Source organism: Stegostoma tigrinum, chromosome 8 (assembly GCF_030684315.1).
Source record: "Stegostoma tigrinum isolate sSteTig4 chromosome 8, sSteTig4.hap1, whole genome shotgun sequence".
In the NCBI taxonomy this organism is placed as follows: Eukaryota; Metazoa; Chordata; class Chondrichthyes; order Orectolobiformes; family Stegostomatidae; genus Stegostoma; species Stegostoma tigrinum.
The window spans coordinates 52,956,369-52,982,847 of record NC_081361.1 but is presented as its reverse complement, the minus strand read 5'-3'; the positions used below and the strand labels follow the sequence as shown (position 1 = coordinate 52,982,847).

The window sequence follows — 26,479 nt, the reverse complement described above, 5'->3', positions numbered from 1 at the left end:
GCCCAACCGGCTGATCAATTGTAACCAATGTCTCAATGCTCGAGAGAGGGCACTGATAATGGGGAACCTATTTTGCCCTGGATTTGCAGGATATTGTGCAGGCATCATCAATAAAATTTCTTTAGAGATTTTCTGTCTATTTTACAACGTCTCCTAGATATTCCGAAGGACAGATTACATTGCTGCCCTGTACACCATGAGCTTGGTGCTAAATCTGTGAAATCTTTATCAGATCACAGATTTACAAGTGTAGAATTTCTTATTAATGCCTGACCTCACTGACAAGCAAATAGTCTCTACTAAAAACACACAATCAGAACTCCATCCTAATGTGAGTTCTATAAGACTACCTCACTTGACAAGGAGTCCAGAGATCATTTGTTAGGCAACACTGACACCATAGCTTTAATCTCACGTAGGTATACAAAGGCATGTTAAGGTGCCCTGCAAAATCACTTACATCAAAGTCTGATGTCATGAAGGAAGGCTATTTTGTGTGCGCGCGCACGCATGTCAACAGCACATGGAATACTTCCCAGAAGTAAATGACATTTCACAGAGCTAGTTACAAGAAAACAAGAAGTAACATCAGTACATGGTCATCCTTAAAGGCCAATCAAAACTAAGTTATGTTTCACTTGGCACTGAGCGCAATATTAATTGACCATGCAGATGGGCTGTGGTTTGGAAACAGTTAATAAGTACCAGCTTCCACTAAGCAAACCGCATGCTGAGTTTTAAACCTGCAGAGATGTCCGAGAGACTAATCCCCTTTACACTTGCACTGCTGTTTACTGAGCCATTCAGTACACTGCAGTATTACATTAACGCAGGATTGTTTATCCTAACTATTAACGTGCTCTTTCAAGTCTTAAGGCATCCCAAAACATTATATAATGAAGGAACTGCTTCTGAAATATAATGTTGTGTTTTAAGTGTATAATTAGTTCTGATAGGAGAATGAGAAATGTTAAACTTGTCAGATTAATGATTTCATTATATACAATTATAAAAAAGTATTGGGTTGCAGGTACTTACATTTAGAAAGGAGACCACAAGAGAAATTTGAAATTTATGTACCAGGCTATTATAATCTAAACAGTGCAGCTGGAAAACAAAGCAGCAATTTAAGCACCGGGGCAGGTGGCATTCGTGTCCAAAGACTTAATATTCAAAAAGGAATTCAAACACCACCTTTTAACAAGTAAAACTACGCCACAAGATTTCAATTAAAAAAATACATATATTGAACAAATTAAACAGAAGTACAATTAGATTATCAGTATAGCTTAGTTTATATTGTACACAGGTCTGCATTTCACTTGCCTCAAGCTTTCTTACAAGGCAATCTTAAAATTATTTACTGCCATCAAGACCAAAGTCATTCTTAGCTCCAGCAATTCTGAGGTAAAACTTGCCCTGTTCTCTCTTGACCATGGAAGCCCAAGTCCCTTTTTTAGCTACTTTTCCAACACTCCAAGGTAATCCACTTACTTTTGCAATAAGACAATGAGGCCAACTGAATTTCCGCACTAGCTTCAAACGAGGTAATCTTTCACCTTCTGTTCAAGATTCAAACTGAAATTAAGCTTCATTCACCTTTGCATATGACCAATAATGAAGCTCATATTTTTCTCTGCCTCAAGTGTAAGCCAAAGCAAATGCTGTGTGCCAACTTCTAAGCTGCAAGCCATATCACCAGCTAAAAATCTCTCCCAGTAAATATCCAGAAAAACTGAAATCAGAACACTTTCCTAAGCTCCACCTAACCTCACGAAATAGCCTCCAAATCCACCTCTACATTAATTCTCCATCATTCACTTTTTTTTTTGACCTGAAGTAATGACTGTATTTTACACAACTCCTTGAAACTAAACTGCTTCTAACTCAAAATATTTTAGCAGCTCTCTGGACTCTGTCTGCAAGTGATTCCCCAATTTACTAAGCTCACCTGCTATTTTATAGCGCACTCTCTTCTATTATGAACTAGCATTTCTCCAGGTGTTCTGGCAAAGCCCAGCATTTTAATTATCTGGTCTTTATGGAGTGGAAGGGGAGAAGTCTGGGAAACCGGAGGAAAGCAGAGAAAGATATTATTAAAAATAAACACAAAAAGATTAAACTTAAAAAAAAAACTTATGTACAAGGGGAGAAAATAGTAGATAGACCTGGGCAATTCATTCCACAGTTCCATTAGAACCAGGAGGCCTGTTTATAATTACCAGACAACTGTTTACACAAGTTGATATCAACTGTATATCATGCAGTTTTAAATTGTAAATGTCAATCATACTTGAATTGTGTCAGCAGGATATTATGCTTGTGGACAGACTGCCACTCCTGCCATGGAATTACATATAAACTATTTTCAACAGAGATTATATTCACAGCCTCTTATTTTACACTAAGTTCAAACTCAAAACCCTGATCCCATCTAAGATTTTGTCTCTTGTGCCAACATCGGAATCAAGACTTAAGTATAATGTGAACATCTGAACTAGGAAGTTAACTCTCCACCATTCAATAAGAGTTTGGTTGGTTGATTTACTCAAAATTCACACTTATCCCTATAACCTTTCATACTTTACTCATCTGAAATCTAATCAACATTTGTCTTAAAAACATTCAAAATACTCTGCTTCTAATACCTTTTGAGGAAATGTCCCAAGACTCTTTGTAGGAAGAAAATCTTCCTGTCTTTAAAAGATTAATCCCTTATTTTTAAAGCATTGACACTTAGCTCTCTCACACAAGAGGAAATATGCTTTCCACATATATCCTGCCGAGACACCCCTGAATCTTGTGGTCCAATCTTGTCACTTATACCATCTCAGAACTATGGAATACCCTATTCTTCTTTCCAAATCATCTAGACACTGGACTAAATATTAGCATCATTTTACGAGCAGTGATAATTTATTCTTCCCTGCAGTGCTGTCCTCTGGACTCTGGTTAAGTCATCTTTGTTCATAAAAAAAACTTCCAGAAAACCATTATCCAGCAAGTAACTGTTGAGCATAAAAAAGCATTAGTTAATAAGTTAGCTGATTTATGAAGGGATAAGAGGTATACCTCTGATATCAAAAATTAGGAAGTAGCTATGATAAATCAGTCACCAAGTTTAACAAAAATAATATTTGAAACTATCTTTATGCATAACAACCTCAAAAATTTTTAAGTCAATCCGTACCCAAATTCTTCGGGTTTAAGGTTGTTTGCTTGCTCGCTGATCTGGCTAGTTATGACAAAGACGTTTCAACGCCATGCTAGGTAACACCAGTGCGGCCTCCAATGAAGCAATGTTGTTCTACTCCGTTTGGTATTTTTACTATCTGGTCTGTTAAGCTGGTGTGAGTCACTTCCGGTTCTGTTCTGCATCGGTTTGTATGTGGGGTCTAATGTCACACGTTTTTGATTGCATAAGGGTGTATAAACATCAGCTAGTAGCAAAACGACACGACGAACTGTCCCTCGTCTCGGCACTCAGACAATAAAGGCCATCAATTTAACTGGGACAGTGTGACCATCGTAGCTCAAGCCAGCCACAGATACACACGGGGAATCCTAGAGGCCTGGTTTTCAATCCATAACGCAATCAACAAACATGTGGAATTAGACCTAATATACAAACCCATGCAGAACATAACTGGAAATGACACAGCCCAACTTAACAGACCGGATCACATTAATACCAAGTGGAGCAGAACAAGGCGGCTGGCATTTCGGGCCTAGACCCTTCATCAGAAACGTAACATGTCAGCCTTCCTGCTCTTAAGATGCTGCTTGACCTGCGGTGTTCATCCAGCTCCACACCTTGTTATCTTGGATTCTCCAGCATTTGCAGTTCCTATTATCTCGGAGTAGAACATCATCATTTCATCGGAGGCCGCACTGATGACGTTAAGTAGCACAGTGACGAAATTTCTGAACAACAACCAACCCAGCAAGCAAGCCAACAACTTCATCCACAACCCAAGCTACAAATCTTCACGAGCTTTAAATCTTCAGGTTTAAAGCATGTACATCTTTGCCTAAGGAAACAAACAGAAAATACCTGAAAAGATAATTAAGCAACGTAATTAAAATGTTACAGGGAACTGTTCACCGTGCCAATAATGCCACTTTAACAACCAAGTCTCAGGAGAGAACAAATCATAAATATATACAAGTATTATAAATAAACACTGTACAAATATAATGATTCAGAGTCTCAAGCAATATTCGAAAAAGGATAAAATGTTTAATGTTCAGAATCATCCTTCTCTAACGTAATATGCATTTACCGATGTGCGTTCCTTTCAAAAGATGTTGTCAAGTCTTGACAACAATAAAATCAGTTATAATTTTCTCACTTTTAAAAATAAAAACCGACTCATCCAGCATCTGCAGTTTCCATTATCTCTCATTTTTTAATTCCGTCTGTTTTTCGGCCGAAATTACAAATTGAGTCAATGGCTAACGGCTTTTGTAAGACCATGAAAATTTCACTTTACTTGTGTTGTCATACGCCCATTTCTCCTTCAGTAGCCTATTTACTTCCCCACACTTAAGAAACACGAGGTGTAGGCCGTACGACACTTGAAGTCTGCTTCTGAACTGCTCGCGCTTTTCTTTTCCTCACAAAATGTAGCCAATTTTATTCAAAACACTGTTTAACACATTTAATAATGATTAGTAGTAAGTTCACAACATCATTGAACAATAACGATCGAAAACAAGGATCGTCTGACAGGATTGACGAAAGGTGTTACATTGGCGGCCATTTTGCTTTACCCCGGTAATAATAAATCCTCCAAAGCTTGGGTACCTTCAAATAAACATCTTTCAAATAAGAACATTCTCGTTTCATTTTTTTTATTCAAAGAACACCGTCGATATGAATCCTGATAAAAACAGCTTGGAACATGTGGTGGGAATAAAGGAGATGACGCGTATGAGATGGCAGCGAGTCCAAACGCCACACAATAGAGGAGAAAAATTGCTACTTCGTAATCGTTTACGAGGAAAGGAAGAAAAAAGTGAATACTTTCACTCAAGGATTATATCAAGTCGTACGCTCATAAAACGTACGCCCAACAGAAATTTACTTTCACTCAAAAAGGAAAAGTCTTAAAAGCGGATCCGACGCGGGCTAGGCCCCAGGCCTGTCTGGAAGTTTGGAGTTACTCACTCTGATGGGAAGAGCCGCAACTCGTCGATTTTGCCCAGAAACCCGAACAGAGTTTTCATCTGCTCCGAGGTGGCGCTCGGCGACACATTGGTCACTTGAATGACGTCTGTAGCCATCTCGCGTTTTTAAATAAAGGTTTTATTTTTTTTAAAGTAATTACTTTCTCGATCCAATTTTTTCAACGACGTTTTCTTGAACCTAAGACATTAAGAATACAGAAGAAAATAAACTATATATGACAATTCACAGATAATTTAATCGGCACTGCAAACTCCCGGGTCTTCGCCCCGAAACCTTCAACAACAACGGGCAGGCTCCGCGGTATCCCACAATCCGGCGCGATTCAACGCGCAAGCGCAGCACGATCCTTCCTTCCCCTGGCGGCGGGCGGACGGAAGTGAATATCTTTCTGCCTAAAAATCCGGCCTAAGCGACTACCATTTTCAGGAGATTTCGGAGCATTTACCATCACAAAAGAAATGCAAAGTAAATAACATTTCTGACTTGGAACATCTGTGGAGAGAAGCAGAGTCAATATTTCTCAGATGTTACCAGACCTGCTGAGTGTCTCCAGCAATATTTATTTTGTTTCGGATTTCCAGCATCCACAGTTCTTTGTTTTATACCAACATTACTGCCTTTACGGTCTTTCTATTTATCAACAAAAGAAGTCAAGTTTTCTTCCTCTTCAGTGCCTGTCATTTTCAGTTTCTTGGTGCAGTGCTTTTCCCACAACAAATGCTTCAGAGATTTGAAATATATTCCCAGAGGATTTAGAAAGTGTGGAGCTGGATGAACACAGCAGGCCAAGCAGCATCTCAGGAGCACCTTGTGTTCCTGACATGCTGCTTGGCCTGCTGTGTTCATCCAGCTCCACACTTTGTTATCTTGGATTCTCCAGCATCTGCAGTTCCCATTATCACTGATATAAATAGAAAGTGTTGTGAACAGTAAGACAGGCTGCATCTGTGGAGAAAGCACAGTTAATGTTTCAAATTAGTATTTTGTAAAGTGGTGAGAAGCTTCTAACCAAATGCAGCAGCAATGTGGACAACTTTCAACTTTTGTGTAGATAAATAAATGAGCAATGCTCATGCCACACAAGTTCCAAGCAATGCATAAAAGAAAGTTTAACCACTTCCCCATAACATTCAAAGGCATTGCTGAATCCTGCTCTATGAACATCTGTGTGTAACCCTTGACCATGCAGAAACTTGGAACAACCACCATATATAGTAGGGGAATGGAACACTTTCCCTGCAATGGTAGTAGATTCGCCAACTTTAGGTACATTTAAGTCGTCATTGGATAAGCATATGGACATACATGGAATAGTGTAGGTTAGATGGGCTTCAGATCGGTATGACAGGTTGGCACAACATCGAGGGCTGAAGGGCATGTACTGTGCTGTAATGTTCTATGTTCTATGTTCTATCATGCCACAAGTCCAGGTCAGAAGCTGAGAATTCTGCAACAACTTACTCATCCCCTAACTCAACAAAGCTTTTCACTATTTACAGAGCACAAACCAGGAATGTGATGCATTACTTTTCACTTGCCTGAATAAGTACAATTCCTTCTGTTCAAGATCTAGGGCAAGGTGAATTGCACCATATCTACCACTTCAAACATTTAGCTGGAGTGTGTACATTTTAGAGATGCACTACAAACATTTTTCAATGCTACTTCCACAGCACCTTCCAATTCGGGACTTACACCACCCAAGACAACAAGGGCACCAACAAGGACATGGAACACTAGTCATGTACCATTTTGACTTGGAAATTTATCACAGTTCCTTCAACATCCCTCCTTAGGAAATGTTTCAATTACCTGAGTCCCCTTCAATCCCAATATTCTTTCTGAGAATCAATGAATCAAACTGAGTACTTGATAATTTCAAAATTATATATCTCTCGTTTTCAATGGAATGACACAGTATTTTTTTCTCCACTTAATATCATTACCACCTGCAAATATTAAAGTTGAAGCTTGAAACAATAATATTTTGGGGGGCAACCTAAATAAAAAATGTCAATGTCTCTTTAATGAGGTAAAAAGCTATTTTCGAACCATTAATGGGAAAACCTACGTAAAGAAGCTTAATGTGTAGGTATAACAGGCAATTATCAGGAAAAAGAATGAAACATTTTTCACATGATGGTCAAACCTAGATGAATTCCAGCTTTAAAAAAGCTGCTATATGGTAGTTCTAATGAGGAGGAGGTCTTAGAAATTGATAATATTGAAAAACTAAGTATGTTTTTAGTTCAGAGACAGAATAAGAAACAGATGTCACATGCATTTTCTTTTGTTTCCAATTTCTTTGTGTAAATGTAAGTTATTAAATCATATATTCTCTCTCCAAGTTCAGTTTGACAGCTGTCTGCTGAAAGCTACTGAATAAGCTTGCAAAAGTATTCAGCAGAGAACACTTTCAACAATCTAAAGGATTCCTCTGCTACTAGGAAGTGAGACAGTTGTTAAATACATAGAACGCCATCAAAAACTGCCAGCAGCCTTTGCAGGGATTGGGGTACAATTCTAGCCTTCGGTGACTGTGTGAAGTTTGCATATTCTCCCCACGTCTGTGTGAGTTTCCTCCCACAGTCCATAGATGTGAAGGTTAGGTGGATTGGCCATGCTAAAACTGTCCGTAGTGTCCAGAGATGTGCAGGATCAGCCATGGTAGATGTGGAGTTATGGGGATGCGGTAGGTGGCTGAGTCTGGGTAGGATGCTCCTCAGATGCAGATTTGATGGGCAGAATGGCATCCTTCTGTAGGGATTCTATGATTCTATAAACATGAGTATTTCCATTATCATTTGTGACATAGTAGTACATTTTTATTTTAATATACAATCTTCACAAAATACTAATGCATTTTCTTTTTTAATATTGTATTTGCCGATTTAACTTTTTAGTATGTTACTGTATTCAGTTTTGCTGCAAAATGTCAAAATTATCATCAAATCCCTCCAGTGTGGAAACAGGCCCTTCAGCCCAACAAGTCCACACCCCTAATCTACACATTCTTGAACATAATGGGCAATTTAGCATAACCAATCCACCTATCCTGCACATCTTTGGAGTGAGGGAGAAGACCCACACAGGTATGGGGAGAATGTGTAAACTCCACACAGCTAGTCACCTGAGGGTAGAATTGAACCTGGGTCCCTGGTGCTGCGTAGCAGCAGTGCTAACCTCTGAGCCATTATGCTGCAAGTAAATTTTGTTACGCCATACATCAGTCTTGTGTTTGTTGCTTTTGTTCACTTTATAGACATTCTCAATCTCAGTGTTGGTTCACTGGGTTCAAATATCACTTTAGTGACTTGAACGCAAAGTGTAGTCAACCACTCCACTGTAGCACTGAGGGAGTGTTAAAATATCATAGATATTTTTGTACGCATAACATGTTAAACTGAGACCTTGCATGTCCACTTGTGCTTGTAGAAGCTTGTATGTTTCTGTTTATATTGCAGGTAAATCTCCTGTTACTTTCATTGCTGCTTCCCATTCTTATCCATGATGTCAATGTGCTTCAGACTGATGCCAACAGTAAGAAGTTGATTCAAATAAAAGCAAAATACAGTGCATGCTGGAACTCTGAAACCAGCACAGAATACTGGAGAACACAGCAGGTTGAGCAGCATCCACAGAGGGAGAAAGAAATTTAATATTTTGAGCCTGGTATGACTTCAGAAGAAGAGACATTTCAGACTCAAATATTAACACTGTTTCTCTTTTCACAAAGGAGTTGATTCCCCTTCCAAGATAACAAACTGTGTGGCTGGATGAACACAGCAGGCCAAGCAGCATCTTAGGAGCACAAAAGCTGACGTTTCGAGCCTGGGCCCTTCATCAGAAAAGGGGATGGGGAGAGGATTCTGAAATAAATAGCAAGAGAGGGAGAGGTGGACTGAAGATGGAGAGAGGAGAAGATAGGTGGAGAGGAGAGTATGGGTGGGGAAGTAGGGAGGGGATAGGTCAGTCCGGGGAGGACGGACAGGTCAAGGGGGCGGGATGAGGTTAGTAGGTAGGAAATGGAGACGCGGCTTGAGGTGGACGGAGGTGATAGGTGAGAGGAAGAACAGGTTAGGCAGGCTGGGACGAGCTGGGCTGGTTTTGGGATGCAGTGGGGGGAGGAGAGATTTTGAAGCTGGTGAAATCCACATTGATACCATTGGGCTGCAGGGTTCCCCAGTGGAATATGAGTTGCTGTTCCTGCAACCTACGGGTGACATCATTATGGCACTGCAGGAGGCCCAGGATGGACATGTCGTCTAAGGAATGGGAGGGGGAGTTGAAATGGTTCGCGACTGGGAGGGGCAGTTGTTTACTGTGAACCGAGTGTAGGTGTTCTGCAAAGCGGTCCCCAAGCCTCAGCTTGGTTTCCCCGATGTAGAGGTAGCCACACCGTGTACAGCAGATGCAATATACTACATTGGCGGATGTGCAGGTGAACATCTGTTTGATATGGAAAGTCATCTTGGGGCCTGGGATGGGGGTGAGGGGACAGGTGTAGCACTTCCTGCAGGTGCAGGGGAAAGTGCCAGGTGTGGTACGGTTGGAGGGGAGTGTGGAGCGGACAAGGGAGTTACGGAAAAAGTGGTCTCTCCAGAAGGATGGGGAAGGAAAAATGTCTTTGTAGATGGATTGTAGATGGCGGAAGTATCGGAGGATGATGAGATCCCCTCACAGTGGTCAAGAACCCCTCGACCGTGTCTCCCGCACCTTATCCCTTCATACCCCGCCCTCACAATAACCGCCGCAAGAGAATCCCCCTAGTCCACACATACCACCCTACCAAGCTCCGGATACAACGCATGATCCTCCGACACTTCCGCCATCTACAATCTGACCCCACTAGCAAAGACATTTTTCCCACCTCACCCTTGTCTGCCTTCCGGAGAGACCACTCTCTCCGCGACAGCCTTGTCCACCCCACATTTCCCTCCAACCCCACCACATCCGGCACTTTCCTCTGCACCCACAGCAAGTGCTACACCTGCCCCCACACCACCTCCCTTACCCCCATCCCAGGCCCCAAGATGACTTTGCACATCAAGCAGATGTTCACCTGCACATCTGCCAATGTAGTATACGGCATCCGCTGTACACGGTGTGGCTTCTTCTACGTTGGGGAAACCAAGCTGAGGCTTGGGGACCGCTTTGCAGAACACCTACGCTCGGTTCACAGTAAACAACTGCACCTCCCAGTCGCAAACCATTTCAACTCCACCTCCCATTCCTTAGACGACATGTCCATCCTGGGCCTCCTGCAGTGCCATAATGATGCCACACGTAGGTTGCAGGAACGGCAACTCATATTCTGCTTGGGAACCCTGCAGCCCAATGGTATCAATGTGGATTTCACGAGCTTCAAAATCTCTCCTTCCCCCACTACATCCCAAAACCAGCCCAGCTCATCCCAGCCTGCCTAACCTGTTCTTCCTCTCACCTATCCCCTCCTCCCACCTCAAGCCGCACATCCATTTCCCACCTACTGACTTCATCCCACCACCCCTTGACCTGTTCGTCCTCGCCATACTGACCTATCCCCTCCCTATCTCCCCACCCATATTCTCCTCTCCACCTATCTTCTCCTCTATCCATCTTCAGTCTGCCTCCCCCTCTCTCCCTATTTATTTCAGAATCCTCTCCCCATCCCCTTTTCTGATGAACGGTCGAGGCCTGAAACGTCAGCTTTTGTGCTCCTAAGATGCTGCTTGGCCTGCTGTGTTCATCCAGCTCCACACTTTGTTACCTTGGATTCTCCAGCATCTACAGTTCCCATTATCTCTGATTACCGTTCCAGCTGGGTTCAATTTGGGAGATACATCTTTCCTCTACCCATGGTTGAAAATATGACCTTGTAGGTCTGATCTGCTTTCGGCTAGAGAATTCAAGAATCAGAAAGCTTTTCCATAACCACTTCCTCAAACCACATTATAAATTTGAAAACCCTCTTTCTGGCTCCTTTTATCATGTCTTTACCAATGAAAAGAACCACAACCTGCCCATCTTTTTCCAATAGTTGAATCTTTTCATTTCTGGTAAAATCCTTGTAGTATTTTTCTAAACGTTCTCCACTGTTTCATTATCTTTTGGTTGACCAGAACTGAATAAAATACTTTGAATGTGGTGTTGACAAAGTTTTATGCCAAATTGTACTGTTAATTTGTTTAGAAATGACGCTCTTAAGTGTGTTTCTCCCGATCATTTGCTTTCCTATTCCGTTTGCCAAAATGAACTAGCTATGCCTCATGTTTTGCTATGAAACTGTTTACTCATTCTCAAGACGTTTATTTGTTCCTGAATTTGATGCAGTCCTGATTACGAGATATATCCACTGTTTATTATTGTTTGTAAATTTTAATAGAATACCTACATTTGGATCCCGTCACTTTTGCATAATGGTAAATACTTCGCTTTTTTTGCAGTCAGAAACCACCATTCTTTATTCCCACTTGTTTATCTAGCAGGTACAATGCTTGGTTGATTAGCTTACATTAAGCTAGATTACCGAGGCAATTTTTGTTTTACCAAAACAGTGACGATGGAATGTTTTCCAAAAAAGCAACGATCTCTCGGGAGAAGCACCGACTCTTGTCAATAATTCGTCCGCACAAGAAACAACAAACCGGTTGTGTTCGGGAGGACAATGTTCATTCAGAGAACGTCCCGCCCCAAGAAGCTCTCTCGCGCAGCGGTCGGCTTGGCGCGGGCGCGAGCGTGAGCGCCGACGGTTGGTGCGGGCGCGGCCGCGGCCTATTGCCGGGATCTAGTCGGTGAGGGCTGGGAGGCTGGTCAGCCGGGTTGTACTCTCAATGTCGCGCAGGGACAAGAGCAGGTTCGCCAATCGCAGGCCAGGCTCAGCATTTCAACCTCGGGCAGCCGAGCCGCCTGTGCCTGCTGGCGTAATTAAAACGGCCAGGAAAAGTGGACAGCTGAATCTTTCCAATAGAGAGTTGAGCGAGGGTAAGTCGGCTACCTCTTACAGGCAGGGTGAACGTTAACTGTTGTAGTACTCTGCAACATTTCTCTGCTCTCACCATTGCATTCACAAATGAGTGATGTTTGTGCCCACGTGTTCAAAACCATGTTTAAATTCGATTGTTTTATTTTCCCTGGAGATGAAAGTAACCCGTTCGAGTGCTTGTAGATCACTTGGCGAACGCTGTTACGTTTTAACTAAAAAAAACACCAGCTGCATTTGCTTGGCAAAGATGCTCGAGCTTTTGTACAGGAGCCATCTTAAATAAGGTACTTCCAAGTCCACTAAGAATGTCAATTGCGGCTGTGTGGGTCGCACCCCAACCACCCAGTCAAGTGATTATAGATTCAAGTTGTTCTCGAGGTTACATGAATATCAAAATTTTTGGCTGCTGCTACTTCTCATTGCAGGACGAATGAAGCAGCCTTCCGGAAGATATGCTAAACAAGGTTCTTTCTTCTTTCGAGTGGAGTTAAAATAAATGAGATACAATTTCAGAGATAAGTGACAGAATTATCCCCTGTGCAGGCCAAATGTTTTTACCTCACTAACATCACACAAAAAGACTAATTACTTAGCCATAGGAGAAAGCAAGAACTGCAGCTGCTGGAGTCAGAGACAACAGTGTGGAGCTGGAGGAACACAGCAGACTAGGCAGCATCCGAGGAGCAGGAAAGTTGACATTTTGGTTCGGAACACTTCCGAGTTTGTCGCTTGTGGGAGCTTGCTATGTGAAAATTGAATGTAGAACAGAGAACAGTACATCACAGAATGGGCCCATCGGCTAATGATGTTGTGCTGACTTATTATCTTACTCTTATGATCAAACTATCCTCCATACCCTACATTTTACTATCATGCAATGTGCCTATCCAAGAGTCACTTAAATGTCCATAATGTATCTGACTCCACTAACACTGCCAGCAGGGCAATCCATGAACCCACCACTCTCCTCTGTAAAGAAAATTGATTGCCATATTTTCTATATCAATGACAAAATATTTGATTGGCTGCAGAATGCTTTAGGATGTATTGATTCTGTGAAATATCTTGTAGAAATGCAAGTTACTTTTTGTTCCTGTAAGGGCCACACTTATTTGGAAATATGAAATTAGATGTTTGTATCAATACTTGTTTGCCACTAGGGGGTGTGTCGGTCAGCTAATACATGCTGTACTATGCCAAAATATGTAACCCTCACATGGTGAAAATCTAACACTTACATAATTTCTTCTTCAAACGTGTCTGCAATAATATTCCTATTAAGGAGATGCTTGTCTAATATGTCTAAATTTGGAACATATTTTCATTTCATTAGCACTCCCATCTTGCTTGGATGATGATATAACCCTTCTAAGGTTGATCCCTAATTTTAAGGCTACTCTAAGATGGTACTTTTGTGATCCTTGTCATATGCAATGATGAGATCCAGGTTGTGTTTCACTTGTCACATCTTGTTCAGATGCATTATTAAAAAAAAAGTTTGTGCATGTTCAGAATTAAACTCTGTTGTAATTGCTATTTGTATTTTAATTTAGTGCCTCAGAGCGTATGGCGGATAAATGTGGACCCCCCAGAAGAATCCTACATGAATGTCTCTTTTACTGCAAGTGACCGATGGTGGGATCAGACAGATTTAACTAAACTTATCTTGGCATCGAACAGACTGCACTGCTTATCAGAGGATATTCAGCTCCTACCAGCCCTCACAGTGCTTGATGTAAATATAACTATATCAGAGCATTGAAAATTATTTTAAGATATTTGTATTAGAATAGAATGCAGTGTGTACAGAGTATGCTTTTATATTTACCCATTAGTTAGAAAAATGGAACTTAGTGTCCCTACTCTAGTACTACACTGCTGTACTACAACTAAAATAGAGATAATGGGAACTGCAGATGCCGGATAATCCGAGATAACAAAGTGTGGAGCTGGATGAACACAGCAGGCCAAGCAGCATCTTAGGAGCACAAAAGCTGACGTTGAAGGGTCTAGGCCCGAAACATCAGCTTTTGTGCTCCTAATATGCTGCTTGGCCTGCTGTGTTCATCCAGCTCCACACTTTGTTATCTCTACGACTAAAATAAATACTGTTTCCAATTTAGTTGTGAGCTGCAGTTGTCCTACTCTATTTAAACCTATATCATTTGTGAGGGGGAATGGGGGAAATCATTTCCCTATTGAAGCACTTTCAGGATGATCAGTTAGAATGTGCAATTGAATGATAGTTTGATGGAAAGATGGCATCATCAATCAAATTTGACACTTAGGTTTACTCAAAATCAATTAGAACAAATTTTGGTTACATTATGGGAAAGTAGCTATTCAGGAGCAATGTTGGCCTACCAATGACTGACAATATCTCCACTTTCAATGACTATGGGAATTGGCCGACATGTTGCCTCAGTCTTCATTGCGCAGTCCTTTGAGTATAGGAGTTAGGAAACATGTTGAGGTCATACAGGGCATTGGTGAGGCCAATTCTGGTTGCCCTGTTGGAAGAACAATATTATTAAGCTAGAGAGGGTTCAGAAGAGATTTACCATGATATTGCTGGCTTTGGAAGGTTTGAGTTATAAAGAAAGGCTGGATAACCTGGGCCTTACCTCGCTGGAGAATAGGGCGTTGAGAGGTAACTATGTAGAGGTTTTTAAAATTGTCAGGAATGTAGATAGAATTAATGGTAGGTGTCTTCCCCCTAGATGGGGAATCTCAAGAATATGGGCATTTTTTTTTTAAACTGAGAGGAGAGAGATTTTAAAAAGACATGGGGGCAGTTCATTTTTACACAGAGGATCGTTCGTGTGTGAAATTAACTTCCTGGAAAAGTAATTGATGTGGTCACAGTTATAATGTTTAACAGATACTTAAATGAGTACATGAATATGAAAGATTTGGAGGGATATGGGACTAGTTTAATTTGGGATGATGTTCGGTATGTCCTGGTTGAATCAAAGAGTCTGTTTCTATGCTATATGACTCTAACTCTAAGTCCTGAAGAATATAATAGTTGATTGGGAATGGAACTGGAATAAAATTAACATGAATAAAATATTAAAGTGACAAACTTAATGGAACTAAAGTGAACCTGATGGTTTCCATCAGAGGATTTAAAGGAAGTTGGGGAGCACAATGTAGATATCCTAACCAAAACTTTGAGAGTTCCTAACAAAGTTAGGCGGCATTGTAGACAAAGTAGATCATAGCATAAAATTATAAAGGGATATTGATAGACTAGGTGAATAGGCAAATCTGTGTCAGATGGACTTCAAAGTAAGCAAGTGTGAGGCTATCCACTTTGGACCGATAAAGGATAGAACATGTACTTAGAACACAATCTGAAGTTAAGTACAGCAGATGCCTAAAGAGACTTGGGGGTTTATGTGCAAAATCTTTTATAATACCATGAACAGGTGCATAAAATAATCAAAAATGTTGGCCTCTATATCTAAAGGACTAGAGTTTAAGGGTCCAGAAGTTATGCTGCAGCTTTATAAACCCTGGTTGGATCTCACCTGGAGTACAGTGAGCTGGCCTGGGCAATATGTCTTAGAAAGGATGTATCAGCCTTGGAAGGGGTACAATGTAGGTTTATAAGAATGACTTCAGGCGTTAAATTAGATGGATAGATTATAGAAATTAGGCCTGTTTTCTTGACCATTTAGAAGATTAAGGGTTGATCTGATTGAAGTTTTCAAGATAATGACAGGAGAGGACAAAGTGGATAAAGATGGACTTTTTCCACAGGTTTTGGCTTCTAAAACTAGGGAGCATAGTCTGAGAATTAGAGCCAGACCATTCAGGAGAGATGTCAGGAAGCACTTCTATGCACAGAATGGTAGATGCTTGGAACAGTCTTCCACAAATAGATGCAGATAATATTGTTAAATCTATCTATCTATCTCAGATTAAAATTTTGTTAAGCCAAGGTATTGAGGGATATGAGCCAAAAGTAGGTATGTGCAGTTTGGCCACAGATTAGCTATGATCTTATTGAATGGTGGAACAAGCTTGAGGGGCTGAATGGCCTACTCAAGTTCCTATGTTCCTAACTGGAGACAAACCAATCAGTTATGAATATAACTTTAAAACTAGCCTGAAATAAATTTAATACAGAAAAATATGGTCCAGTAAAAAAAATGCATAATGCTCAATTTCAGAATTCATAATAAGTTAATTGTTTCCAAAAGACATTTACTTAAGAAAACCCTGTTGTAGCTAAGTAATCGCTCTTGCCCACAACTAGGAATTGAAGATACCAGACTCTATTTTAAAGTATGGAATCTTGTACTTTTGGTACACTTTGGCAGTGAGGATAGTTTGGGTGTAAGAAATATTTAGTGCGTCCATGAAGGGGAAGAATATTTAATACGATGTGTACTGGTCAAAGCTTTGATTTTTCAGAGATTTCTATTCAAGGGAACCATTAAAGTAATGGTGAACATTTCTGCCATATAGCAACCTCAGTAAAAGACTCACTAGAAACGTGTTTTTTCCTTTAGAACGGATAGGGAATTGATTTTTGACTATATTTCTTTCTTAAATGTCAATTCTTTTAAACTGGATTCCAGTAGTATGTTTTGATTTATCACTTTATTGATGGCTAAGTCATACTTCAAGGAGAAATGTTCCTGAATTAGACAACTTAAAATGCATGTCTATTTAAGGTAAAGGTATATCATGAGTGCATTCAATCGAGTAATGTGCTGTACATCAGATTTTTATCTATAGGTCATGTTATTGACTTAGAACAAATGGTTCCAGGTCCATGATAATCTCCTGAGTTCGCTACCTTGTGCAGTTGGACAGCTGTCACAACTTCAGAAGCTCAATATTAGGTACTGTAAGTGTGATTTCATTTAAATTTTTTGAGATGCTGTGATTTACCGATGTTAAATAACCAAATCGAATTCCATGCAAGTTAGAATTGCATCAATCAAACCCAGAAGACCTTTTAAGGTCTATGCATGACTTTTAGGACAAGGAAGTAAATTTTTCCCTGAGGGTGTTTAACTTTAGTCCTTGCTGCTTTAGAAGACAGTGGAGGCAGTGTTCTTAAATATTCTTAAGACAGAGATAGATTGATTTCCTTAAAGAAAAGGTTATAGGGAGTAGATAGAAATGTGGCATCTGAAACATATCAAACAGTTCAGCCAACAACTTGTTAAATGGCAGACAGACTTAAGGGTCAGTTGGTCTACTTATGCTCTAATTTCGCATGCTCATCTATTCATTGACGCTTTTTTTAAAAAAAAAAGAACCTCCCCATCGTTGCTGGGTCCAATCTGTCATCTATCGACTTTCTCATTATCCTTCAGGTCTCTGTCACTAGAAATACGTTTAGATTTAAAATTCATTCTAATTGCCCCAGTATTCACGTGTACAGTGAATAGTTTGCAAGTCACCACTTTTGGTGTCATCTTGTGTACGCATATATCTAGGTACAGATTTTTAAGTACATATTCTTGAGAAAAAAATCAGAAAAACAAGGAAATAAGAGGTTCATAATAATGTATATCTTAAACACCTATTATCCACATCTGTGACATTTCCCATTTCGTGAAGGTTGCATGTTTGTTCCCTTCCAGGTGAAAAAGTTTCACCTTACTTCTCTTTATGATAACTTCTCAATTTTTAATATGTGTAGTCTGCTATTTAAAATAGGCAGTGTACTAATTTATCTTGATCAATTTTGTCTTCTTTTGTTAGTAATCTTTTAAACTTTAAGTTGCCAGTTATATATTTCTAAAGAGCAAAGTTCAACTTCACTTGTACTTCCTCGTTTTAAAATCTTAGCTGCTGAAATTATCTTCTGTAACCTTTGGCAATAATGACCAGGACTTCAATGTTCGTAATGACAGCAAAACTGCTGGTGTTCCTCGTGTTTGCAGTCATTACAATGGTGAAGATGCTGTTGTTGATGTCCTGCTTTTCCACTGGGTGCTTTTTTGAAGTCCCTGTGAATGAAATCTTAAGAATTAATATAAAATTCCATTTAAGTACTAGTCTTGCTGTTTAAAAAAAACTTCAAAAACAGTTCTCTCATGTTGATATAGTACACCCTTTTTTTTTGAACCTGTGAATTAAGTTCATAATTAAAGAACAACAACTCTGGCCTGACAAACTTTGTGGATTGGCAAAATTCTCCATTTTGATGAAGAAATATTGAGCAAAGTAATTAAGAAAGTAAATATGGCACCATTGAGATAAATAAAGTTGTAGTGAAATTTCAAAAAGCTCAAGGTAAGCAAGTTGTTGAAAAATCGGAACAAAGATATCTTGAAAGAATTCCAGATTGATGTTGGTGCTGCTGCTGGCAAAGAAGGATTCAACTCAACTTCAGAGTTTCCGTTAATCTTCAAAATATTAACAGGAGATGACTAAGTGGAAAAAGATAGACTTTTTCCACAGGTTGTGGCTTCTAAAACTAGGGAGCATAGTCTGAATTAAGCCAGACCATTCAGGAAAAATGTCAGGAAGCACTTGCCTTGCACAGAATGGTAGATGTTTGGAACAGTCTTCCACAAATGGATGCAGATACCATTGTTAATTGATATAAATAAATTACTGCTTAAAGTCACATTGATTCTGGACCCCATGTAATCGCATGGCATTTGGTCAGATAAGGGCAAGGAAATCTTTTAATTTCACCAGCATTTTGTTTTTAATGCAGTACCAGGCATACCTTAAAATGAGATGTCAAATTGCTGAAGCAACAATAGAAGATAACCTGTATGTCAAACAGCATAAGCAGCAAGTAATAATGGCTAAATGATTCCAAAGCCAACAGATCATATTTAAGTGCTGCAGGTGTGCCACATCTAATCATGAATTGATTAATTGTTCATTACCATTCATAAATGCAAAAGATAAGGCTGAAGCAATTGGAACAACCTTCAGCCAGTCATGCTGAGAGGTTGATGCATCTTGGATCCTTCAAAGATTACCAGCATCACCGGTACTAAACTTCAGCCAATTTGATATCATTCACATGATGATCAAGAAATGACTGAAAGCTCTAGATATTGCAAAGACAATGAACCTGATGACATTCCAGCAATAGTACTGCAGATGTGCTCCAGAACTTGTTGCACCCTAAGCCAATTATTCCAGCAAAGTGATGGAAATCATCACCAACAACGCTATCATGCAGCACTTGCTAAGCTCAAATGCTCACCGATGCTCAGTTTGAATTTTGTCAGGGCTACTTAACACCTGATCTCATTACAACCTTGCTTCAAAAATGGACAAAAGAGCTGAACTCCAGAGGTGAGGTGAAAGTTACTGCTCTTCAGATTAAGATCACATTTGACTGAGTGGCATCAGGGAGCCCTAACTAGAGTCAATGGAAATTCCACAATAGAAGATGGTTGTGGAAGCAATGGAGGTCAGTCATCTGAGCTCCAGAACATCTCCAGAGGGGTTCTTCAAGACAACATTGTAGGCCCTACCATCTATAAGTGGTTCATAATTACTTTCCCTCCATCATATGGTCAGAAGTGGGAATAGTGTTAATTGTGCAATATTCAGTACCAACTGGGACTCCTCAGTTACTGACATTGTCTATGTCTAAATGCAGCTAGACTACACAATATCCAGGTTTGGACTGAAAAGTGACTAGCAACACTTGCATCACGCAAGAGCCAGGTTATGGCCATCTCCAACAAGACATGTTCTGACTGTTGTAGTTGACATTCAATGCCACTGTCATCGCTGAATCCTCCCTCTACTAGCATCTTGAGTACTACCATCGGCCAGAAAATGAACTGATCTGCCATACAGATACTCAGCAGCTCAGGGACTAGGAATGCTGTAGCAAGCTACTCTTTGCCTCATTCCCCATAGTCTGTCCACCATCAACAACGGACCAGTTAGGAGTGTGATGGAATATTCCCCATATGCCTGAATGAGTGCAACTCCCACAACACTCAAACTTGAAACCATTCCAATCAAAGAAGCCCACTTGATTGGCACCACATCTACAAGCATTCACTATGTCTGCCACTGACACAAGGCAACCCCACGTATAAAATGCACTGCAGAAATTCATCAAGGCTATTTGGACAGTACCCTCCAAACCCACAACTATTGCTGTAAAGAAGGACCAGGGCAGCAGATACATAGGAACACATGTTCCCCTCCAAGCCATTCACGATCCTGACATGAAATATTTGTTGTTTTTTCATTGTCACTGGTTCAAAATACTGGAGGTCTCCTCCCTAAGTTCACTCTATTTGACAGTTTCCTTGTAAGTAAACTGTATATTGTACTTCATAGAATAGCATGAATTGCCTTAACTTAATTAGCTGTTGTGCTCCCAATGACATGGGAGTCTTCTCAATGACGTGGTGACGGATATTGCTGATATGAGGGGAGAAGAAAAAACCCATCTTTCAAAATTTCAGATTTCAATTTTAAATATGCAAATTCAGAAACAATGCAAATTTGCAACCCTTTTTGATGTAGTAGCATCCACGTGTGATTGGGAATCCAAAGCTCAAATCCTGTTGATGAAATTAACTGAGCATTACGTGCAACTTTTACTTTGCATCAGTTAACACAGGTTATTTGTATTGAACGGTTTATGGTGGGTTCCTTTAATGTGTAATAGAACTGTTAAGGGTTGACTGGCCATGTTTTGATTAGTTTGCGATAGATTCCTTCTAATGTCTAATAGAACTGCTAAGAGTCAACTTGCCATGTTAATGGTAGTTAAATTAATTCTGCTGTTAAAATAGCCAGGAGGTATAATTATCTTGTGTGAAAATGTTCTGAATTTAGGGACTCTCACTTAATAGACATCTGAAGACCACTTATCGTCAAATAGCTGAGCCAGTGAAATTGGTGTAACTGACACCATTGCCTGCTGTGTTCATCCAGCCTCACATTTTATTACCATTGCAATTGGTACAGTTATCAGTTTACATTTGTTGGTCTTGTAACTTAGAATACTTTTGAGGACTGCTGTCACATGTAGACTAACAAAGACATAATTGCATTTGACAAAGTATATTTATTAGCTAGCTAGCAAAAATGTAGGCTGGGTAATCATTTTTAAAGTCTCTTCATTTGACATGGTGCAAACACGGCGTTGCTGCCCTCCAAATCTGCCCCCATTGTCTCTTTGTCTTGCCTGCCTTCTCTCATTCCTTTCATTGCTTATTCTCACCATCCTGCCTGGCAGCTGTTCCATCTGCCATGCTGCACTCGCTCTACGTACACTCACATTCACCGTTTCTCCAGGCCCAGCCTTCACATCTAACCCGGTCCTCTTTGCTTCAGAAGGCATGACACTAACAAATCATAGTTAATCTAAATGCCAACCAACAATTGTGAGTATTGTTTAATACAACTTTTAAGGGTTTAAGTAACGTTTACAAAATAATCCAGATGTAAAATTTTGTGACCCAATGAGCAGTGATCCATTTTAGCTACGAAATATGTTCATAGTGTTTGTGTGGATTGCATTGTATAAAATATTGACTGCTAAAATTTATCAGAAGTAGCATGTCATCATCATATCTTTACAAATGCATTTGTGTGAAAGTCACACAATGTAAATCCATAGTTGAAAAGTGTAAATGTGTGGCTTGAAACAATTTTTTTTTCTGCCTTTCAATCCATAGCCACAATAAACTAAAGGAGTTGCCAGATGAGCTGTGGAATTTAACGAGTTTGAAAAGTTTGTATCTTCATCACAATGAATTGGAGCGGATTCAAGAGGGCATTGGTAAACTTGTTCATTTGGAAGAGCTGGTATGTTGGTGAAATTAAGAGATTCTACGCATGTCTATCCCATGAGTAAATCAAAGAAATGTTGAAAATAGATAGTATCTAAAGAGAGTACAGATGAAGTGACATTTCAACCTATAATCACAGCAGATTCACTAGCTGCAGATAAATGCCATTGAAGTTGGTCACAGTTGTCAAATTGGATCCAAGTCAGTCAGTGAGACAGAAACCAAAACACCTTTCTTTGTGTTTAGAGTTTACATTTTATTCAGCTACTTCAGAGATGTTATTACACATCTTTGTAACCAGTGGGAATTGAACTCAACATTCCTGCCTCAGAAGCAGAGACAGTATCACCGCATCACTTTGGCTTACGTGTAGAGTTCATTCGCTACTCAGTCTTAGATATTTTCTAATCAACCAGTTCAGAGATGTTATTACACTGTTCTGGAGGAGATTGGATTTGAACTTAGGCCTCCTGGTTAAGAAGTAGGTCACTACCTTTGTACCACAAGAGCCCTCCAGCTACTGTCATTGCTTCTTTTGCTACCAGCCCCACCTGTTACCCCTATGCAGTTATAATTAATTGACCCTAACTCCCTGCGTAACTACTTGCACGATTAACAGTAGTTAACTAGATTATCCAAAATGACAATAGTGTTGAATCATGAGATGTAAATTGTATTCACCTGGGCTTTGGTTGTCATTTTTTGAGGTGGTGCAATTTATTTATTGTTGAGTAAATGTAGGCTGTGATCAGAGTTTTATTGATTCATGGAGGAAGTTTAGAGACTAAATAATTTTTTTAGATTAAGGCTGTTGGTTTGAAGTACATGCTAGAAGCTGTATTATTGTTATACGTTGTAAGAGTGTGTAACTCTCTGTGTGTCCCTTCATTCACACTCACTCTGTTTTCCTCACATCCTTTCCTGGACCTTAATTTCCCTTATCTTTTGATTTTTGTTAATCCTCTTTCACACTTCCACTCCCTTACCTGTCCCTGTCCCTCTCTCTCTTTCATCCACACAATCTCTCTTTGCTCTATTTCTCCCTCTTTGCTCTATTTCTCCCTCTTTGCTCTATTTCTCCCTCTTTGCTCTATTTCTCCCTCTTTGCTCTATTTCTCCCTCTTTGCTCTATTTCTCCCTCTTTGCTCTATTTCTCCCTCTTTGCTCTATTTCTCCCTCTTTGCTCTATTTCTCCCTCTTTGCTCTATTTCTCCCTCTTTGCTCTATTTCTCCCTCTTTCTTTATTCTTTCTCCAAACCACACTTGCTGAACCTTTTTTAACATTTACTGTATCTCCCTTCCACTACTGTTTTTCTTCTTTCCATCACTTCACTGCTTCTCTTTTACTATCCCAATCAAGCACTGAATATTTATATTGATATCCAACTGCTTTATTGCCAGTCTTTAAGTATGCACTTTATTGATGTCTGATGCTATGTAATGTTTGATGTCACTGACTGCTCGGAAGATTGTTCCAGGAGGGGTTAGTTACAGCAAAATGTACAGGATGTTGAAACAGATCAGCTGTTTCTTCTTTGCAATATGTGCAACCTGATGAAGGATTGCCATTGCAGAAAAGGCAAAATTGCTTTCACCTGTGGTCAAAGTTTGGCTGGAGTATATCGATAAAGTGGGAATTGCAAAAGGGAGTTCGTTTGCGAATGTCATTTGCTACAATTGCGTGAACCTACTGATCTGACTGAAGCCTGTTTCTGGTGCCGATCAGACTAAAGGTCTTGCCTTTACTGTAGCTTTTCAGGCACACGTTAATCCAGTCAATGTGGTATGGATGAAACAAAGAATTCTCACAGTCATTGAAATCATAGACACTTTTACAGCTGTGAATCCAGTATTTAAATGTTCTTGAGTCATTCTGGAGACTACTGAAAGAAGATAAATATGTAAAGTAAGTGTCTAGGTAGGCTAGCAAGTGGGTTGAGTGGTAGAGTGCAAGATGGGTGCCTGCTGGATGTGAACAACTTTGCATGCTAGTTGGTTGAGAAATACTGGTGCCCTTACCTGTTTGGCTTCCATATCTCCCTTACCCGCCTTTTATACCCTATTCCAAAAATGTTAGTTACAAATTGGTTATTATAATGCTGATTCAGTTATCTGTATTTTACAGGATGTGTCCAGCAATCAACTTACAGCAATTCCAAGCACTCTTGGTGAGCTGTCCAGTCTACTTAAATTCATTCTGGCTAACAACAAACTGAAGTGCATACCCTTGGACATTAGCAAAATGAGAAGTAAGATTGTTTAAAAATAAAAGATTGTGTGGAGAAATAGTTTCATGTTTATTTCTTATATCAAAGTTACCTTATAATTTATTTTAATTTATGCTTGTTGGTAGTTGGGTGTACAAGACAGTTTGCTTCTTACAAATATTACCAGGTGTTACTAAAAATAATCTCATCAGGGAAAATAGTCATTTTTCTTTGTTCTAGATTGGATATGATGCTGACATCACTATTGTGCTGGTGTGCATTGGAGCTTCATTGCAATTTTCATTGCAATATTGAGTGGACGAACTGCAACTATTGAAATGAACAGTGTATTGGAACACCACTTGGAGCTCAGTCACACATTTACATTTAGTTCCTTTTTAAACTCAGTTTTAAATTTCTTAGGTTTTGAACCTGTTTCTGAGATGAGAAAGGAACCTGTCCTAAGAATTCAAAGTCCGACCCCACCACCCCAGCTCTTTTTCCATCCCCACCCTTGTCTGCCTCCCGGAGAGACCACTCTCTCCGTGACTCCCTTGTCCGCTCCACACTCCCCTCCAACGCCACCACACTCGGCACCTTCCCCTGCAACCGCATAAAGTGCTACACTTGCCCCCACACCACCTCCTTCACCCCATCCCAGGCCCTAAGATGACTTTCCATATTAAGCAGATGTTCACCTGCACATCTGCCAATGTGGTATATTGTATCCATTGTACCCGGTGTGGCTTTCTCTACATTGGGGAAATCAAGCGGAGGCTTGGGGACCACTTTGCAGAACATCTCCACTCGGTACGCAATAAGCAACTGCACCTCCCAGTCGTGAACCATTTTAACTCCCCCCTCCCATTCCTCAGACGACATGTCCATCATGGGCCTCCTGCAGTGCCACAATGATGCCACCCGAAGGTTGCAGGAACAGCAGCTCATATTCCGCTTGGGAACCCTGAAGCCCAATGGTATCAGTGTGGACTTCACAAGCTTCAAAATCTCCCCTTCCCCCATTGCATCCCAAAACCAGCCCAGTTCTCCCCCCCCCCCCCCACTGCATCACAAAACCAGCCCAGCTCGTCCCCTCCCCCCACTGCATCCCAAAACCAGCCCAGCCTGTCTCCGCTTCCGTAACCTGTTCTTCCTCTCACCGATCCCTTCCTCCCACCTCATGCCGCACCTCCATTTCCTACCTACTACCTCATCCCGCCTCCTTGACCTGTCCGTCTTCCCTAGACTGACCTATCCCCTCCCTACCTCCCCACCTATACTCTCCTCTCCACCTATCTTCTTTTCTCTCCACCTTCGGTCCGCCTCCCCCTCTCTCCCAATTTATTCCAGAACCCTCTCCCCATCCCCCTCTCTGATGAAGGGTCGAGGCCCGAAACGTCAGCTTTTGTGCTCCTGAGATGCTGCTTGGCCTGCTGTGTTCATCCAGCTTCACACTTTGTTATCTTGGATTTTCGAGCATCTGCAGTTCCTATTATCAATGTCCTAAGAATTATTCAGTTTCCCCAACATAATTAAGAAGTATCTTTTGAATGCATTCTTGAATATTACCTGCAGTACCTTGAGCTTGCTAGTAAAATGAGTTTTGACTTTGATGGGAGGTAATCAAGCTTCACTACTTCATGAGCTGTAGAAAATGTGTTAATGCTTTATTTAATCACCGAAATGATCAATTTGCTTTTCATTTTGTTGTTTTCTAGATCAAATAGCCTGTCACCATGTTCTTTCAAAAAAACTTAAAATATAAGAGATAGTAGTGACTGCAGATGTTGGAGAATCTGAGAGAACAAGGTGTAGAGCTGGATGAACACAGCAGGCCAAGCAGCATCAGAGGAACAGGAAAGCTGATGCTTTGGGTCTCAACCCTTTAGAAATTTCTGAAGAACGGTTTAGACCCAAGATGTCAGCTTTCCTGCTCCTCTGATGCAGCTTGGCTTGCTGTGTTTATACAGCTCTACTCCTTGTTAACTTCAAATATAACTTGTTTATTATAAACAAACTTGCTCTGAGAGTGAGTGGCAAAACTGGTTAATGACTAAACTATTGCTTGGAGTTAAACTATACATTCTTAATCCCAAAGCATGCATTCACATGACACAGAAGACTGTACAACTCTGCAGAGATGAGCTCTGCCTTTTACACGATGGATCCAAACTCAGAGGGATTCAATTACAAAAAAATGGCTACTCACAATCCAGTCAATTTTCAGTCATTGAGACCACAATGCTGCCAGCTGTAAATCAGTGAGAGCTCTTTAGATCAGTCTTCAGTTTAGAAGAGAGTCATTTAGACTCGAATCTTTGAAAAGGAGTAGTAGAGATGCAGATTTCTTGAATTTTTT

At 40.4% G+C, this 26,479-nt stretch overlaps 2 protein-coding genes across 3 annotated transcripts in view; one reads left to right on the top strand and one right to left on the bottom strand.

Annotated features, from left to right (window-relative positions):
* The window catches only part of srsf11 (serine and arginine rich splicing factor 11), a 35,945-nt gene extending 30,448 nt beyond the window's left edge, over positions 1-5,497 (bottom strand). The window contains exon 1 of one of the 2 annotated variants that reach the window (XM_048539992.1): positions 5,171-5,497. In XM_048539992.1, the coding sequence (XP_048395949.1) occupies positions 5,171-5,286 (116 nt within the window). In that variant the 5' untranslated portion in view covers positions 5,287-5,497. Of the gene's footprint in view, positions 1-460 lie in introns of both variants that reach the window. The other variant, XM_048539993.2, reaches the window with a different exon arrangement.
* A 6,148-nt stretch (positions 5,498-11,645) lies between these two features.
* lrrc40 (leucine rich repeat containing 40) overlaps positions 11,646-26,479 on the top strand; it is a 53,304-nt gene continuing 38,470 nt past the window's right edge. The window contains exons 1-5 of the mRNA XM_048540021.2: positions 11,646-12,154; positions 13,709-13,890; positions 16,938-17,011; positions 21,800-21,929; positions 24,039-24,162. Coding sequence (XP_048395978.1) covers positions 12,004-12,154; positions 13,709-13,890; positions 16,938-17,011; positions 21,800-21,929; positions 24,039-24,162 — 661 coding nt within the window. The 5' untranslated portion in view covers positions 11,646-12,003. The remainder of the gene's footprint in view (positions 12,155-13,708; positions 13,891-16,937; positions 17,012-21,799; positions 21,930-24,038; positions 24,163-26,479) is intronic.